The 20,192-nt window shown below is 34.1% G+C and overlaps 1 protein-coding gene and 1 pseudogene across 1 annotated transcript; both read left to right on the top strand.

Moving 5' to 3' along the window:
* The first annotated feature begins 538 nt into the window (after positions 1-538).
* On the top strand, positions 539-3,753 carry LOC120160090 (calmodulin-binding protein 60 A). The gene is made up of 6 exons (XM_039170535.1): positions 539-651; positions 1,407-1,485; positions 1,918-1,970; positions 2,074-2,561; positions 2,966-3,126; positions 3,511-3,753. The coding sequence occupies exons 1-6, from the start codon at positions 554-556 to the stop codon at positions 3,751-3,753; spliced, it is 1,122 nt and encodes a 373-aa protein (XP_039026466.1). The 5' UTR covers positions 539-553.
* Positions 3,742-18,577, top strand: LOC120160089 (annotated as a pseudogene).
* Positions 18,578-20,192: the final 1,615 nt, after the last annotated feature.

Below are 20,192 nucleotides of genomic sequence, written 5' to 3'. Positions count from 1 at the left end.
GAGAGAGTGAGGAAAAGAACAACAAAAGATAGTGAAAGAATAACGGGGTTGGTTCAAATTTTAAACAGTTTGATATAATTTAAATAAGTGTCGAATTTGAGTTATTGGAAATGTAAAAAATCTTCATTAAGAAATTCAATCACCAAAGCCAAAGTCAGTTGTGCAATCAAGTTAGTCCGGATTAACTAGGACGAACTTGAAAAACGGGAGGGTAACAAAGAAAAAAAGACGGTGAAAGAGATTCAGGGTGAAGAAGCATCCCAGACACATCCAAATTCAGGCAATGGATAGGAAAGTGAGATGGGAAAAGGGGTTATAATTGTTGGTTTCCTTTTTATATATTTTTTTTGCTCAAGGGCTTCATTTTTATTTTTGGATTTTACTCCTTGATTAGCATTTATTATTGATGAATGAATGAATAGTATCTCTTCTCGGTGGTTTCGTTTTCAATTTAAGTGCTGCATTTTGGGTTCTTCACCTGTTGTTAATGAACCTCATTGCCACCGTTGCCTATCATCCAAACAGCTTAACTTTGGAGTTAATAGTTTTAATAATGGCACAGAAGAGACCCCAAGAAGATGGTAAGGGTCGACCCTCAGAAGCGTTTAGTCCTGATCAGGATAAAAAGAGAAGGGTTCCTGCATTGAGAAAGTACACGCCTTTCCTTTCTTGCCTTAGTTTTCATTTTTCATTTTTCTTATTAATGCATAATTGGGGTTTCTGGGGTTGATCCTAATGACTTATATGTTTAATATGACTGAAAGTTCTTAAGCTGAAGTGCATACATATGAGTGGATATATTTGTATTGAGTTTATTTCTTGGTTAGTAAAATTACACATAAGTGGATATATTGGCAATCTGTAAAGTGATTAAAATTACATTTGCTAATGTTGAAACCAATTAGAGAACTGAATTAGGCATTTGGTTTTGCTTAATTGAGTGTGGTTAGCCCTTATGGACTTCACTGTTTTGTGATTTTGTTATTGTGAACTTGGATAAACGTTTCTGTTCAGTGGGCTTATCTATGGGTTTTTCTTCCAATTTCTGAATGTTATGTTATCACAGTAGGAGACGGTCAAAAGTTGTTGTCTCACATGTACATGCTTTAACAATAGAGATTTCACATGGCACTATATTTATTTTTCCCAAAAAGAAATAGTTAAGTTTTGTATATGAGGGGATAAATATGAGAACGAAATGATATGCATGGTCATATGAATAGATTTTCTTCTCTTGGTGTTGGATATGATGTGATTTTACTTGAATACGTTTTCATTCTCCATTAGTTGAATCTCACTTACACCCATACATTTTTTGTGATGAATTGGAAATATGTCCATCTAATATTATGCATCATTGTTATAGTGTTTCTTTTGGTTGCTAATCTGTTTGTAAATGATGGTAGTGTGGTTCAGGAGGGGATGAAGTTGCAACCAGTCCAGCATTTGCTGGAGACAGTTTTGGAACCATTAATTCGTAGGGTGGTATTTTTCTTCCTTTGATCATGTTATTTCAGAAGTGCTCCTACATTATTTATCATTTTCCACCATAAAACAGGTTTAGCTTTTGATTTACATGCTAAAAGAGTATTAGTGAGCTTCCCTTTCTATCCAGCTTGTCATATTGTCTCATTTCAGCATCAAGTGACTAGTATATGTTACGAGCATATATGTACATAGTAGATTATCTAATGTCATGGTGCTTCACTATCACAAGAAAGGTTGTAATAATAGGCGACAATGCTTGTATCAAGAGTTGAAATCATAAAATGACCATATCCTGTGCTTAATGAGTTTTACTTTAGCAGTTATTGTTGTCTATGCTACTTGGACTCGGATTGAAATAATTCTGGATACAGTTATGCATACAGCATTGACAATGGCGTGTTTAGTTTTTTCCTATCGTATGTTTTGTAGGTCAAAGAGGAAGTTGAAGTGGCTCTTAGAAAGCATTTGAATAACTTGAAAAGGTAATTATTCAATTCAAAGAAGAAAAGAGATCAGAATTATTTTCGCCTCAAAGCTGGGGTTAACTTCATAGTATATGCTAAACCGTGCGGTTCTTTTTTTAAGGAATGAAGGGAAGGAGGTAAATTCTACTGAATCAAGAAGTTTGCAAATCAAGTTTTTAAATAATCTTTCTCTTCCGGTGTTCACTGGAGCTCGAATCGAAGCAGAAGAATTTTATGCCATTAAGGTTGCCATAGATGTGCTTACTGGACAAATAGTTTCCTCTGGTCCCGAGGCTTCTTCCAAAGTAGAAATTGTAGTCCTTGAGGGAGATTTTGACGGTGATGAGGGGGACCATTGGACACTTGAAGAGTTTAAGAATAACATTGTAAGAGAGAGAGAAGGGAAGAAACCTCTTCCTGCCGGAGATGCATTTCTAACTCTTACCGAGGGAATTGGATTAGTGGGTGAGATATCGTTCTCAGATAATTCAAGCTGGACGAGAAGCCGTCGTTTCAGACTTGGTGCAAGAGTTGTGGATGGCTCTGATGGAACTAGAGTAAGAGAAGCAAAGACACAGTCCTTCATTGTTAGGGATCATCGTGTTGAATGTAAGTACTTATCATTATGTTTTCGATTAGTAGGTACCTATTTATTGTATGGCACAAGATATATAATTTTTCAGGCTACAAAATCAGATGCTCGTCACTTTTAGTAGTGTTGCATAGTACAGTCGCCGATTGCTGATGATATCAAGATGTTGAATGAATTCTAATCTCGTTTTACTTCTTAACTTACTCCACTTCTTAATCTATTCTTTAACTGCAAAGTCAAAATAAGCTTTAGGATTCCAATCACAAGAAGAAAAATAAAGTTACATTGCCTTCTCTTTTCTTTTTGGTGGTTGTTTTCTTCAGAATGTGTATGCATTGACATGGTTGATTTTTAAGTCATTATGTGAATGAGATAGAAGATAAAATGTAACACTTTTTCAACTTTCGGTTTCTGTTTGCAGTATACAAGAAGCACCATCCTCCATCTCTTTCTGATGAAGTATGGAGATTAGAGAAAATTGGCAAAGATGGAGCTTTCCATAAGCGGTTGAATCGGGAAAATATCAACTCTGTAAAGGATTTCTTGACCATGCTCTTCATAAATCCTCCAAGGCTGCGACATGTAAGAATTGTTGTTCTTTCTTTTGTACCATGCCCTTAAGTTTGAACAGGTTTATGTAGCTTTTCATAAAGGAACTCTGTTGTGCATGCTATAGGATTAGAACACTGAAATTCGTGCCGAGTTTTATACCTTAAAAAGTTACATAGACATATCAACATAATCTTTGATTACATTTAATTTCATACTTCTTGCAGTTTCTGTGCAGTAGACCATGTTTGTGGTCATCTATGTTCAATTTTTACATCAGTTATAATTCTTGAAACCTAGCATCACTAGAGATCCATGCTGTATCTTAAGCTCTCCAGGTTTCATGTTGTCCACTTATCGACATACAGGATTCTGATGATGTTCAAATGCTAATCGCAAGAATATGTTTTTATGCAGATCCTCGGCACAGGTATGTCTGCGAAGATGTGGGAAGTCAGTGTGGAGCATGCTCGGAAATGTGTTCTCGATAAGAGAATTTTCTTGTACTGCCCTCCCGGTTCTCAACAGAAATCCAGTGTGGTCTTCAACATTGTTGGGCAAGTGATAGGTCTACTTTCGGAATGTCAGTATATTACAATTGATAAGCTGTCAGAAATAGAGAAGGCATACTCTCTATCTGATTTCATTTTATCTCTTTAATTTAGTTGTCTTTAATGACTTCTGATCATCAGCTCAACCGTCAGATTGAAGCGCAAAACTCGGTAATTTCTGCATTCCAACACTGGGAAGAAGTTATCTCATTCGATGACGAAGCCTCTCTCGCAGGTGGTTTTTCGAATTTAGCTAATACTCCAAACACAAGCACTGCGAAGAGGGATATTTCTAATGGTAGAAAGTATTTGGCTTCTCAAAAGATGGGTGGATTCGGTTATGCTCAACCAAGTGCTTCTTCTCCGGATATCATTTCAACCATGTATTCAGTTTGCGGCATGAGCGGCTTTGACGATTATGCGCTGCATGGTATTGAAAACATGGATCTTAGATCATATGATCAAACATGGAGTTTTCCCGGCCGAGTCACTGACTCCCTGATCTGTGACACATATATGACTCAGACTTTTTGCGATGAAGACCATCTTTGTTTTTCTGATAGTGATCTCTAGTCCAGCCTTGGCTTGGAATCACAAGCGGATCTACAAACTGCTATCGACGGATTCCTTTTGCAACGTACCGTTTCTGTTCAAGCGCGGAGGAGATGAACCAAGGTTTTCAGTGTGCTGAAATGATTCTCCATTAAAAGAAGAGTTAAAGAAAATTTTCGAGGTCCTCAGATATAGCCATGGACTGCCATTGTTGTGGATTTCAGAAAACGCAACCCTGTATCATATCAAATTAAACTGCAATATATATAGTGAGAGTGGCCTTTTTATAATAATTATACACACATATATATACACACATTAGTCTAAACTTGAGTTTTATATACCTCTAAATTTGTATGGGTTTGATATTTTAACAAGAGAAAATAACCTCATGGACCAAAAATGCCTTATAATATACGATTTTAATCAACTTTTTTTGGATTTGCCAAACTGACTAACTAAATCGCAATGCGATCGATAATTCGCAACGCGATCTCCGGTATCGCAAATCAGTTTCCAGATTCGCAACGCGAACTTCGACTATCGCATTGCGATTTACATATTCGCATTGCGATAGTCCAAGTTCGCATTGCGATTTATTCCAAATTCGTTGCGATAGTCCAAGTTTGTTTGCATTTGTTTCTTAAGAATTTTCTCTAAAAAGATAGTATTCGCGCGGACGTGTCGAAGGCACGTATTACCACGACCACGACCCGACCCGACCCGACCCGAGACGAGACGAGACGGCGGCGGCGGCGGCGCGCGAGAGTCCCCATTGTTCTCTATCACTCAATAAGGAAGTGGGAAAGCCAAGCTTTAAATACCATTCCCAATAGTGTTTCTAATACTATGTGGGATTGAGCATTACCAACACTTGTTCCCAATACTATGTGGGATTGAGCCTTAAATAGTGATATTATTTTTGAATGTTTTGCTTAAAATTGTAATAATCGCGATTGATTGTAGATTGACTTTTAATTATGACATATTTAATCGTATAATACTAATGCAATTGGTTGTTAATTCAGTTGTTTTAAGGTGCATGATTGTTAATTGTTTCATAAATAATCACATTGTATTGGAAACAAGTGTTGGTAATGCTCAATCCCACATAGTATTGGAAACACTATTGGGAATGATATTTAAGGCTTGGCTTTCCCACTTCCTTGTTGAGTGATAGAGAACAAGGGGGACTCTCGCGCGCCGCTGCCGCCGTCTCGTCTCGTCTCGTCTCGGGTCGTGGTCGTGGTCGTGGTAATGGTAATGGTAATACGTGTCTTCGACACGTCCGCGCGAATGCTATCTTTTTAGAGAAAATTCTTAAGAAACAAATGCAATACCACCAGTCGTTGCGATTTTGGACTATCGCATTGCGATAGTCGACTATCGCAATGCGAATTTGGAATAAATCGCAACGCGAACTTCGACTATCGTATGGCGAACTTCGACTATCGCAATGCGAATATGTAAATTGCAATGCGATAGTCGACTATCGCAATGCGAACTTCGACTATCGCAATGCGAACTTCAACTATCGCATTACGATTTACATATTCGCATTGCGATAGTCCAAGTTCGCATTGCGATAGTCCAAATTCGCATTGCGATAGTCGAAGTTCGCGTTGCGAATCTGGAAACTGATTTGCGATACCGGAGATCGCGTTACGAATTATCGATCGCATTGCGAATTATCGATCGCATTGCGATTTAGTTGGTCATTTTGGCAAATCCAAAAAAAATTGATTAAAATCGTATATTATAAGGCATTTTTGGTCAATGAGGTTATTTTCTCTTTTAACAATCCAGTTCTTGATTTCATATTTTATTTATGCAAATAATGCATGTCAAGTTTTGTAAAGTAAAAATATTTTATTTTTTATTATACGTAAAAAAATCCAAATGATAAATAAATATTAATAAACACATTATTTTAGATTAACATGTTAAAAATATTTGATTTAAAAATTTGTATGGATAATAAATACAATAACATTAATATTATAATGGTTAAATTATTAAAATATCAATCTCAAAAAAACTTATGAAGTTGTGCACTATATAAAATTTAGCTTTTTTTTTTGTAAAAGAATTATAGTGCTTTAGTTGAGATATAAGAAAAATAATTATAATACACAAAAAATAAGGGTAAATGTACACAAACGGTCCCAGTTATAGGGTGTTGCATTATTGAGTTTCCCGATTATAGGACGTTGTTTTATTGAGTTCTCAGATTATTAAAAGTTACAAAATAATTCTCTGAATATAGAGTGATGCTTTGTTGAATCTCCCGACTATTAAAAGTTATAAAATGATCACATGACTATTCATATGTTTCAAACTCGTAATTTTTCGTCAAAAATTTGACAATTGTTTGATCTGAACATTAGCTGAGATATGATAAAATCATATTTTAATGATATCTATTGGCACCGTCGTTACTTTCAACACTGGTTCAGCAGCATAATGTTTCAATAATTGGCTCAATGACATAATGAAAACAGAGACTCGATCCATAAAATACAACTGAAACAATTTTTGAATCAGATTTTTATCATAACCCAGTGAGCATGTTAACGTCCAATTGAGACAATCTCTAAACGAAAAAGTACGAATTTAGAACATATGAATAGTCGAGTGACTATTTTATAACTTGTTGAAAACATTTTGATGTTTCAATATAACAAATTAAGTGTTATTGAATTTTAAGATTTTACAATCATTTTTAAAGTATATTCGATTAAATTATTCAAATATCACAATTATTACTCCAAGATTTTCAAAGGTAAATTTAAATCCTTACTAAAGTGTAAAATTGTGTTTCAATCTTAAAATATTTTTGAAACAATTTTTACAAAGTATTTCGAGCCTTAATAGAGCCAAAAATAAGTTTTAAATAATGAGGTACCGATACCCCTATGCAAATTTTGGCTCCGAAAAAAACAGAATGTCCAATGGGTACCGATACCCTTGTGTTAATTTTGGCTCCGAGAAAAACATAATGCCCAATGGGTATCGATACCCCTTAGAGGTACCGATAACCCTAGTCATTTAACGGTCGAAATATTTGAATTTTACACTACAGGTACCGATACCCGTTGAAGGTGTATCGATACCCCACGCTCCCAACAACCTTTTTCAAGAGGGTTTTCACACTACAACGGCTCTAACATCACCCAAATGATTCACAACGGCTAGAATCAATCCAAGGTATATTTAAACAAGTTCTAAAGCCATTGATCAACAAGAAGTCATTAAGAAACAAGAGAGAAAGCATCAAACATCAAGTTTGTGCAATTCAAGCCAATTTTCCTTCAATATTCATTTTTCTTTCAAGAACACATATTGTGCTCATTTGTAATCATCTTTGAGTGTTCTTTTCTTGTTCTAGAATTGTGCAAACACCTTTCCTTGTGAGGTTTTTCTGTAAGTTTACAAAATTTTTGTATTTATCTTTTGGAGAGAGTGTTCTCAAGAATTTGGGGTATAATTCTTGAGAGAGTTGTAAGGTTACTCTTTGTCCTCAAAAGAAAGAACAAATTAGTGAATTTGTTGGAAAATCCTTAGTGTGGATAGCTAAGGTAGTGGACATAGACTTTGGTAGAGAAAGTCAAACCACTCTAAATCGATGTGCAAATATTTTCTATTTTCTGCAAAAGCTTCCACCAAAATTTTAATTGCCAATTCACCCCCTCTTAGCTATTTCATCGATCGATTAACTCAACAATTAGTATCAGAGCCTCACTCATTTGAAGGTTTAATCGGGTCTTGATTCGATTTGGGAAGAGTTATATCGATAATCAAGTCATCAATGACCTCCACTTTAAACTTTGACTTTGGTCTTGATTCAATGCCCGTCAAAAACCCTTCTTTCTTCAATGGAGCTAATTATGCTTATTGAAAGAATAGAATGAGGTACTTCATTCAAGAAAGTGACATGGGAGCATGAAATATCATAAAAGACAGATACATCATACCTTCTACTCATTTGAGATTGTGGAGTGAAGGAGAGACAAGAATGTTCCAGCTCAACTTAAAGGCTATCCATATTATATTTTGTGCTCTTGGACCAGATGAATACGGGAGAGTTTCATCTTGTACAACCGCCAAGGAAATATGGGATAAACTACAAGTCACTCATGAAGGCACAAACGAAGTAAAAGAATCTAAAATTAGTCTTCTAACTCATAGGTATGAAACTTTTAAGATGGAACCGGATGAAGACATCAAAACTATGACGGAAATATTTTCCGTGATTATCAATGGTCTTAAATCATATGGAGAGATCATTCCAATGAGAAGCTTGTGAGGAAGTTAGTTTACTCTCTTCCAAAAGCTTGGAAATCAAAGAAGACAACAATTATCGAGGCTAAAAAATTAAAATCTTTAACCCTCGATGAGTTAATCAGTTCTCTCCTCACGCCTGAAATAATGGTTCAAGATGAGGAAGACCTCGAGAAAAGGGACGAGACAAAGAAGGAAATGGAGAAGAAGAAAAATATTGGAGCTGCTCTCAAATCCATAACAGATGAGAGTGATTCTGATGAAGATGACGATGATGAGAAAATGACATTATTTGCCAAAAGATTCAGAAAATTAATAAAGCCCAATAGGGGAAGAAAATTCAAACGAAATGAACGATTCAAAACTGAATCGAAGGTGAAATACCCTATTATTTGCTACGAATGCAAAAAGTTGGGGCATGTCAAATACGATTGCCCAAAATTGAAGAAAAAGGGTTAATCGAAGAAAAAACACAAGGCACACGTGGCTACATGGAGTGATGAAGAAGCTTCCGATGAAGAGGAACAAGAAGTAGCAAACTTGTGCTTGATGGCCATCGGGGAAAGCTCTCAGGTAACCTCTAACTCATCTAATTTTGAAGAATATTCATTTGATGAGTTAGTAGAGGAATATAATGGGTTGACTTTGGATTATGAGAAATTATTTTCGAAATATAAGAAAGATATTTCAAAATTAAAAAACGAAAATAATCTCATAACCAAGAACAAAAATGATCTTGAAAGTAAAGTCAAAGATTTGCAAATCAAACTAGATGAGTTTGAAAAGAAAAATTATGATTTGCATAATTTACTTTCAAAGGTCAACGATGATCATAAAAAAGAAATTGATGATCTTAAAGCTTCTTTTAATAAAGTTGGAACAAAACATTTTGAAAAATGAGAAAATTCAAAATCCAACTTTGTTAGAAAAAGTTTTAAAAACTACAATCATAGAGGTCCCCAAAGAAGCTCTAATGAAAAAATCGTTATAAGTATATGGGTTCCTAAAGAACTCATTACTACTAAAGATAAGGATATCCTACACAAATGGATACCCAAGGGGACTAGGATTTTAGAAACTAATGAATATGAACCCAAAAGAAATTGGGTACCAAAAATAAAAAATTAATCTATGTTTGTAGGAAAAGAGCTGGTTCATAGAGCTAAAAACAAATTCAAACTCATGGTACCTTGATAGTGGATGCTAAAGACACATGACCGGAGACAAGAGCTGGTTCATAGAGCTAAACGACAAAAATAGAGGAGAAGAGACTTTTGGTGATAATTCAAAAGGTCATATTGAAGGTATAAGTATTATAGGTAATACCTCTTCCATACAAATTAAAAATGTGTTATATGTGAATGGGTTAAAGCATAATCTATTGAGTATTAGTCAATTATGCGATAAAGGATACAATGTCTTGTTTGAAACTAAGGTTGTAAAGTAATCGACATTGCATCTAATCAGATTATGCTTATTGGTCATAAAATAGGAAACATTTACATGGTGCATTTAGATTCCATAAATATGACTAATTTATGCCTAGTTTCCAAAGATGAACATGATAGTTGGTTATGGCATAGAAGACTAGGACATACAAGCATGAGTGTTTTACAAACACTAATTCAAGGAGATTTAGTAAGAGGATTGCCACAGCTTAAATTTGAAAAAGATAAAATATGTGATGCATGTGCTAAAGGAAAACATCAAAGAGCTTCCTTTAAGTCCATTAATGATGTATCAACTAGTAGAGTATTATAATTGATCAATATAGATCTTTTTGGGCCAATTAGGATTGCCAGCTTAGGTGGAAAACAATATTGCTTTGTATTGGTAGATGACTACTCTAGATATACTTGGGTTCTATTCTTAAGTACTAAAGATGAAGTCTTAGAAAAATTCATCATGTTTTCAAAAGTAATCCAAAACAAAAAATGTTACTCCATAACTAGTGTTAGGAGTGATCATGGTACTGAATTTGAAAATCTTGGATTTACTGAGTTTTGTAATTCTAATGGTATTAGCCATAATTTTCAGCACCTAGAACCCCCCCAACAAAATGGAGTTGTTGAGAGGAAAAAGCAAACTTTAGAAGAAATGGTTAGAACCATGCTTTGTGAAAACAATTTGCCAAAAATTTTTTGGACGAAAGCCACAAATACCGCTTGTTATGTTATTAATCGAGTAATGATTAGGCCTATTTTAAAGAAAACTCCATATGAACTTTCCAAAAATAAAAATCCTAACATTAGTTATTTTCATCCTTTTGGATGTAAATGTTTTGTTTTAAACAACTGTAAAGATAATCTTGGCAAATTCGATGCTAAAAGTGATAAAAGAATTTTTCTGGGTTATTTCTTAAATTCTAAAGCTTATCGGGTATTTAATAAAAGAACTTTAGTTGTAGAAGAGTCTATACATGTTGTTTTCGATGATAATCCCCTTCCGAGGAAGGATTCTTGTACTGATGATGACGTAGGTATTGTAAATACACATGACGATGGACATGACATTAGAGAACCATCATCAAATGAAGAAGCGAAAAATAAGGAAACTCACGATGCTCTTGAGAATCCAACCATTGAAGAAAGAGAAATCTCTTACCCAAGAGAATACAACTATGTCAAGGATGGTGAGATAATAGGTGATCCACCTAAAGGGGTAACAACTCGATCATCTCTTAGAAATATATGTAATTATGTTGTATTTATCTCATGAATAGAGCATAAGAATATTAAAGAAACATTAAAACATTGGATTATGTCTATGCAAGAAGAGTTAAATCAATTTGAGAGAAGTAAAGTATGGACATTAGTTGAAAGGCCTAGTAATAAAACTACTGTAGGTACTAGATTGGTATTTAGGAATAAGCTTGATGAAAGTGCTAATATAGTGAGGAACAAGGCTAGACTTTTTGCTCAAGGCTATACTCAAGAAGAGGGCATATATTATGATGAAACATATGCTCCCATAGCTAGAATAGAAACAATTAGAATGTTATTAGCATTTTCATGTTTCAATGAATTTAAATTATATCAAATGGATGTTAAAAGTGTATTTTTTAAATGGTTTTATAAAAAAAAGTGTATGTGGAACAACCTCCTAGTTTTGAAGATTCAAAATTTACAGATCATGTTTTTAAATTGATAAAAGCTCTTTATGGTTTAAAGCAAACTCCTAGAGCTTGGTATGAAAGATTGTCAAACTTTTTGATAGAAAAAGGTTTTTCAAAAGGGAATGTTGACACTACATTGTTTTTAAAGCGAAAAGGTAAAAATATATTAGTAGTTCAAATTTATGTTGATGATATAATTTTTGGTTCTACTAATGATGCTTTTTGCCAAGAATTTTCTAAGCTAATGCAGAGTGAATTTAAGATGAGCGTGATGGGGGAGCTCTCATTTTTCTTGGGACTCTAAATCAAGCAAAAAAAAATAAGGCATATTCATCATTCAAGCAAAATACATCAAAGATATTCTTAGAAAATTTGGACTGGAAAATGAAAAACCCCAAGCCACTCTACAAAGCTTGACAAATATGAAGGAGGTAAATGTGTGGATGTTAAATTATATAGGTCAATGATTGGTTCTTTACTTTATCTAACCGCAAGTAGACCGGACATTATGTTTAGTGTTTGTTTATGTGCTAGGTTCCAATCATGTCCTAAGGAATCACATTTATTAGTCGTTAAGAGAATTTTTAGATACCTTAAGGACACTCCTAGTTTAGGACTTTGGTATCCTAGAGACTCTAGTTTTATCTTGCATGTCTTCTCTGAAGCGGATTATGGAGGATGCAAAATAGATAGGAAAAGCACCTCCGGTACTTGTCAATTCATAGGGAATATGTTAATTTCTTGGTTTTCAAAGAAACAAAATTGTGTTGCATTATCTACCACTGAAGCGGAATACATTTCAGCCGGTAGTTGTTGTGCACAAGTTTTATGGATGAAACAACAACTTTTAGATTATGAAATTGAAGTAAGTACCATACCTATCAAGTGTGACAACACTAGTGCTATTTGTCTCACTAAAAATTCCATCCAACACTCTACAACTAAGCACATTGAAATTAGACATCACTTCATTAGAGATCATGTAGCTAAAGAAGATGTAGTTCTAGAATTTGTTGATACTTTGCACCAATTAGCAGATATTTTTACAAAACCTTTAGATAAAGAAAGATTTTGGATACTTAGGAGAGAATTAGGTTTAAATGACCTATCTTCACTTAGTGTTTAAAATGATTTTAGAACTTTTAATTAAAAGATGAAAAAATGCTTATAAAAATAACATTTTTGAGTGCATTCTATGCTAATAGTTAAGGGGAGTTTATGATCCTTAGAGAAAATTAATAATATGTTCAAATAAAATTTAATGATATATTTGATTGATTGAACATAGTTAATTTTCATAATATGAGTTACCAATACTACTAGAGCTCATTAATTTAGCATTCTAAGTGTTTAAATGCAGATTTTTGACATTTTTGTGCACAGTGTATCGATACCCCTAAAACATGTATCGATACCCCCTTCAACGTGTATCGATACCCTTTTTGAATGTGTATCGATACCCCTATAAGGGTATCGATACCTCCTGTCAGGTTTAGGTTTTAAATCCCTAAATTAACATTTTTGCCAAACCCCTAAACACTCTAAAACAGCCATCGTTCGTCCCTCTCTCAAACTGAAATCTCATTTTCGCTCAAAATCATCGATTTAAGTCGAAATTATTTCAGTTTTCAACATATATTCCTACTACAATCATCAAATTAGTGCAAACAACATCAAAATCCATTCAATCTTTATATTTAAAGGTAATCTTTCTAAAACTACTATTTTATTGATTTTTGAACATAGGACTAGTTGTAATTAGATTTAGGTTGAAATAGATATTGGGCATTGCTTAGATTTTGATTTAGAATAAAACTCTACAACTAATTTCATCAAAAACAAAAAAAAAATCAATTTTTTTTTAATTTTAGAAATAAAAAAAAATTGTTGTTTTTGATTTAATTATGTTGTTTTTAAAACTATACAATGATTCTCAAACTTATTTTTCAAAAAGTTTTCAAAAAATTCCCATTAGGATTTATTTTAGAGAACCTTGAATATTGATGACTCATTTGAGTTTTGGGATTGATATTGTTGCATACATATGTTTTAAAATTGCAGGTATCTATCCTATTTCGATTTCTTGAACCATGTCTCATAAACACCCTAAGTCATCATCTAGTCGTTCAAACCGACCAAATAACCCACCTCCTATTCAACCATAAAATCCTAACCATGATGACCCCGAAATGACTATTCAAAACTCATTCTTTAACGAACATGGTCGTAGGGATAATCTTTATCATAGGTTTGTTTATCTCTTCGAGTCTTATAAAATTCGGGAAGAACGTATCCCTTCTCTTCAAGCAATGATAGATATGAACTTTAAATATCTTCCTACCCTACAAGCTTGGAAATTTGATAAACTTTTTCAACTCGAACCAGTAGTTTACCAACAACTAGTTCGAATTTTCTATTCCAATGCGGGTTGTGTCCAAAACGAAGCTCGAACTGAAACCATAGGAATTCGATCTTATCTTCTAGGTCAATTCGTTTATATTGACTCGGACTACATAGCTAACGCATTTGGTTTAGATAATAACGGCTTAGATAATGAAAAAGAACTAGTAAGTACTCCTTACAAAGCCAAGTCGAGTGCGAGTGTGTTAGATCACCAAGATCGTTTTCTTCATCTGATCATCTCTTGGTGGTTTAGACCATCCAGGGGAAAATACTCCACTCTTAGAGCTTTAGACCTATGGTGGATACATTGTATCCAAAAAAAATAGGAAAATAAACCTACCACAAATTATCTTTGTTGAACTCGTTGAAAACGTAAACCATGTCCCTAATAGAAAACTTGTTGAAACTCTAGTTTACGGATGTCTTCTGAGTAACTTGTTTATCAAAGCCCAGCTTAAGGTACGACTTGATGTAGTCATCCCTCTTAAAAACGAAATCAACTTGACATCTTTAAAGAAATCGGGATGAAAACGGGAAAAGGACCAATGGGTTCGATCCATCTAGAAAACACTAGGAGCTAGCTCTTCACAAGCTCCTCCGGCACCGGCAGCGGACGATGATCCAGAGCTTGAACAACTTATGCGATATATTGACGATCACGTACCCGAGAACGAGCCGGCACAGCAAGAGGATCAAATACCTCCATACTTTCAATCGTTTTTGGAGTCATTTGATATGAGGTTTGCATCCATAGAGTCCTATTTAACCACTATGGGAGCTCAACAATTGGAAATTATGCGGGAAATGCGCACGAACAATGAAACAACGAACGAACGAACGAATCAATGTGCTCACACTTGAGATGACCGCTATGTGAGCACATTTTCCTCCTCCCGATCCACCTATGGATGATTAAACCTTCCCTTGCTTAGTTTTCTTGGATTGAACTTAGAACTTAATTGTTAAAACATTTTGGATATGTTTGGATTTGTGTTTAGGAATTTGGATGTTTGAATTGTTTGTTTGGATATTTATTTTGATTTGAATGATTATTAGTTATTTGAGCTTCAATTTAATTTTTAAATATTACATTTTGCATCATTTAGAATATATGACCAATTACCATTACACATCATTTATGAATATTGATTTATGGAACTAATGACTAATCTTTCTCTTGATTGTGATCTTAGCAGCTTAAGCTATATCTATTTCAATTGACTTAAATTTCAAAATCTTGTTTAAAAATATTTTATAGAGTATTTTTGATTTAACAAAAAGGGGGAGAATATAGTAAGGGGGAGTAATTTCATAATTTCAAAATTGATTTCAAAAATGATTTTCAAAGAAAATCTTAAAATTACTTAAATATTTTGTTATATCAAAAAGGGGAAGATTGTTGAAAACATTTTGATGTTTCGATATAACAAATTAAGTGTTATTGAATTTTAAGATTTTACAATCATTTTTAAAGTAGATTCGATTAAATTATTCGAATATCACAATTATTACTCCAAGATTTTCAAAGGTGAATTTAAATCCTTACTAAAGTGTAAAATTATGTTTCCGTCTTAAAATATTTTTGAAACAATTTTTACAAAGTATTTCATGCCTTAATTGAGCCAAAAATAATTTTTAAATAAGGAGGAACCGATACCTAAGCCATAGGTACCGATACCCCTATGCCAATTTTGGCTCCGAGGAAAACAGAATGCCCAATGGGTATCGATACCCCCTAGAGGTATCGATACCCTTGTGTTAATTTTGGCTCCGAGAAAAACAGAATGCCCAATGGGTACCGATACCCCTAGTCAACGCAAAACCACTACAACGGCTAGAATCAATCCAAGGTGTATTTAAACAAGTTCTGAAGCCATTGATCAACAAGAAGTCATTAAGAAACAAGAGAGAAAGGATCAAACATCAAGTTTGTGCAATTCAAGCCCATTTTTCTTCAATATTCATTTTGTTTTCAAGAAGACATATTGTGCTCATTTGTAATCATCTTTGATGTTCTTTTCTTGTTCTAGAATTGTGCAAACATCTTCCTGGTGAGGTTTTTCTGTAAGTTTGCAAAATTTGTGTATTTCTCTTTAGGATAGAGTGTTCTTAAGAATTTGGGGTATAATTCTTGAGGGAGTTGTAAGGTTACTCTTTGTCATCAAAAGAAGAACAAATTAGTGAATTTGTTGGAAAATCCTTAGTGTGGATAGCTAAGGCAGTGGACGCAGACTTTGGTTAAGAAAGTCGAACCACTCTAAATCGCCGTGCAAATATTTTCTATTTTCTGCATAAGCTTCCACCAAAATTTTATTTGTCAATTTACCCCCTCTTGACTATTTCGTCGATCGATTAACTCAACATAACTTTTAATAGTCGGAGACTTAATAAAATAATATTTTATAATTATAAAATATTTTGTAACTTTTAATAATTAAAAAACATAATAAAACAACACAATATAATAAGTACTATTTATGTACTTTACCAATATATATATATATATATATATATATATATATATATATATATATATATATATATGATTATGGCGTAAAAATATAGGACGCCAAGGATTGACAAGTACCATTTATGTATTTACCAAAAAAAAATACAATAGATATGATTATGGCGTAAAAATATAGGACGCCAAGGTTGGCAGGTCTAGATTTGAATGGTAAAGGTTCTAAAGCCTATGCAAGTAGGAAGTCTAAAAGTAAATTCTACAATGCTTGGTTATATTACCTGAAAGTGCCTATGTATTGGGGATGAAAATGCTAGCGTGTTTAAAAATAAGTTTAATATAAAATTATGTGTCTCAATTATATCTCTTTTCTGATTTAGGTGTCTAGATATTTTTTGGTTATTTTGGGTTAATTTAGGTGTCTAACTTTTTAATGTTATAATTTAGGTGTCTACATCGTAACTATTATTAAAAATCCGTTAAAAACAAGTCAATCAATCAATATTTGACACGTGACTTGATTTTTTCTTTAATTTTTAAAAATAAAATTCATAATTAAAAAAACCCAACTTTACATATTTTTCATTAAATACCCCCAAACCCTTAATTCCGACGCCGAACACCACCACTGTCAGCGACCACCCACCCACCCGTCAATCACCAGCTCGCCAATCACTCACCTATTTATTAAGATTTAGGGTTTAGATTTAAGATTTTGGTTTTAGAGTAGGGTTTGAAGTCACAGTTGACAGTCGATGATAGGTGGCAGTCGTTGGGGGTGTAAGCGGTGGTGGTTGACTGACGGGTGGAATGGATGCTTTGGGATTAAATATTTTGAGACTTTTTTTGAGATTTTAGAAAAATTTTGGGGATTTTTATGAATAATAATAATTTTAAGTTTTTTAAAAAATAAATTTTTTAAAATTTTATAAAGGCACCATATGTCACATTCTGAGTGGTTAGCGGAATATTTTTAACGCATGTCATGATCTAAACACCTAAACGATAACATTGAAAACGTTAAACGTCTAAATTAAAAAAAAATAGACACCTAAATAGGAAAAGATATATATATATTAGACATTTTTTTTATATTAAGCCTTAAAAATATATAAATTTTTAGGGTGTTTGTCTAATTACTCCAATTTGTACACATCCTCTGTGAATTATACCATACTCAATTCAATGGAAATATATTTAATGCATAAAGGTGGAAAGTTTCTTGTATCTTATTTTTTAATTTTTTTATTTTTTTTATTTGAGAAGTAAAGTTAACTATTAACATTATATTTTATCATCTATCAAATTACTTTAGTGGTAAAAAATTAATATTATTTTTTTAATAGTTTTAAATTTAAATAGTTGTGTTTAAATGATATGTATATATCATTACTAGATTAAAAAAATTCTAAATAAATATTATTTTTTAATCACCTAAAACTATTAAATTTTTTAGATTTTGGACTATAAGACGTAGGATTGATCTTGTGCGTCTTTTCAACAGCTAGACTATATGATCGTGGGTGAGCTGGTTTATCTCTTTGTAGTTTACCATAAAAGAAACACGCCATGTGTCACCTTGCAAACCATGTAGATAGATATTGCACAAATGACAAACTTAGATTGTCGGAATCGTCTTTCGATTGAATTTAAAATTAAATTTTGGCGTAGAAAAATAGATTAGGAGTAACCACCGATCATTTTAAAATGAATTTAAATGGGTCGAACACCATTTTATATGATCTGTGTTATATAAAAAATGTATCAGGTTCGAGAGTCAATTACGATCAAAGAATGATTAGCACCATTGAACCGCCCTTTCGGTACCAATTAATTTATCGGTTGTCTTTAATTTGCGAAAATTAAAAAATTTAAATTGAAATTTAAAAATTTGATTCGAATAATTACCTTTGATCGATTAAAAGTGTCCCTAAAAATAAAAAAATATTATATAATAAATATTAAATAAATTAAAGGGAAAATAATAAAATTAAATTTAAAAATAATATATAAAAAATGAATAAAATGAAGTGACAGTTTGTTATCTTCCTTCACAGTGAAATTAGCAGGTTCAACAACCTCAACACGACCCCACTTGTCCACAGCAAGCCTCGTTGATCCTTTAAACAAGTCAATTTTTGAATTGTGAAGAGTTATGGTAGTCCCCTCTTTCATCAAGTCCACGCCACTCCTCCAAGTCTCACTCGAGCAACGGTACCTACGGTTTCAAGCTCCTCCACGTTACTCCCGAGCAAGGTCATCACAGCCCAGTCAGCACCAAATCAACCATGCTATCAGACAAAAAGCAAGAAAAGCAGAAACACGGCATGTGTTAAATAAAATAATAGATAAAAGATGCACTGCACATCGAAAAGCTCAATGATAGTCATTCACATTTGTTGCCATCTCACAGAAGATGTAATCATAAAATTACCTCAAGGACAGCAAATGAACATAATATTTTCATGAATGTAACCACAAATGATCATGCAGCCGCTCTTCATCGGCATCGAACATCTCATCCACCATCTCGATAAAAATGAAATGTGGGAGTGTAACGAATATGCTGCGTTGTTTCGGGGCATTCATCGATATCACGAGGCTCCATAATTGATAATAGTCCATTAAGATGAAAAAGGGTTTACGGGAGTTTTGGAGGACTTGATACGAAGAGGAATGTCGTTGAGACTTTCATCGGACGAAGCACTGATCAAATTTCCAGGCTTGTTCGGTGGAAGATCCAATCCTGTGCCTTCAAATCCTTTCTTGCTTCTATCTCCGGAGTCTCCCATGGGTTCTCCTCCAACTCTTTAACTCTGATATTTGCTGTCCCCGTTAACTGCACCTCTTTTATGCTTTTAATCTTTCCTGAGAGAGTTGCTTCCCTCCGAGCCTGAGTGATAGCAAAGCCTCACATTTAAAGTTTCTTGACATGGCATATGCAAGCCGATCAGCATCACGCTTTGCTTGAGTGAAAACAATACCCTTTCCTTGGTTCCAAACCAGATTGCGAAATCTCAAGTCCATGCTTCCTCACCAGTTTAATGTGTTTTTCTGCATTGAAGTGCTCAACCCCCAAGTCCTCATCCCAGATGAATATGTAGTCATATGGTGCCATGATGTCAGGGTCCAAGAACCTTGGATTCCCCATGTACATGAAAATATCAGAATTGTAAAGCGATTTACGGCAAAGAGAGCAGGCATCGAGGTAGTGGGTATCGTATTGATCTTGGCACCCGGAGTAATAGCAATAACCCGACATGCTTCACTGCTATTTAATTATTTCTAGCAAAACAACACAAAAGGGAAAGAAAAAAATGGCCGAAACTGCAAATTTGCAGAGAGTGGCTGTGCGAGAATAAGAAGAGTGAGGGCTTTTCCCCAACGCACCCACTTTTCTCACATTGCTCCAAACAAGCCTTGTAAATCGGATCAACATCACCTTCACTAGCGTCAAGTGAAGGAACAAGAAAGAAAAGAGCGAAAGGAAGAAGAAACAAATGGCTCTCGCTCACTCACTGCTTTTGTTTGGAGGAAATTACTTTACCCAGTCGGCTGGGGATTGAAGCTTGAAGAGTTCAACCGGCGCATGGTTAGAGAAGGAGAGCCTGAGAGAAGCCCCCCACTGTAGGTTTTTGTTTTCGTCATGGTTGTTGTGGCTCCAACAGGAACGGGAAGAGCGAGAATGGTGGATCCGCCGCCATAAGAAGGCGGCGATGGGTCGGAGGAAGTG

The sequence above is a fragment of the Hibiscus syriacus genome, unplaced genomic scaffold, assembly GCF_006381635.1.
Source record: "Hibiscus syriacus cultivar Baekdansim isolate YM2019G1 unplaced genomic scaffold, ASM638163v2 tig00111390_pilon, whole genome shotgun sequence".
In the NCBI taxonomy this organism is placed as follows: Eukaryota; Viridiplantae; Streptophyta; class Magnoliopsida; order Malvales; family Malvaceae; genus Hibiscus; species Hibiscus syriacus.
The sequence above is the reverse complement of the archived record's forward strand: the minus strand, read 5'-3'. Positions and strand labels throughout refer to the sequence as shown.

Coding starts and splice junctions, on each gene's coding strand:
- LOC120160090 (XM_039170535.1), top strand. CDS start 554: ATGGCACAGAAGAGACCCCAAGAAGATGGTAAGGGTCGACCCTCAGAA. Junction 1,971..2,073: donor CATTTGAATAACTTGAAAAG/GTAATTATTCAA, acceptor TCTTTTTTTAAG/GAATGAAGGGAAGGAGGTAA. Junction 2,562..2,965: donor TAGGGATCATCGTGTTGAAT/GTAAGTACTTAT, acceptor TTCTGTTTGCAG/TATACAAGAAGCACCATCCT.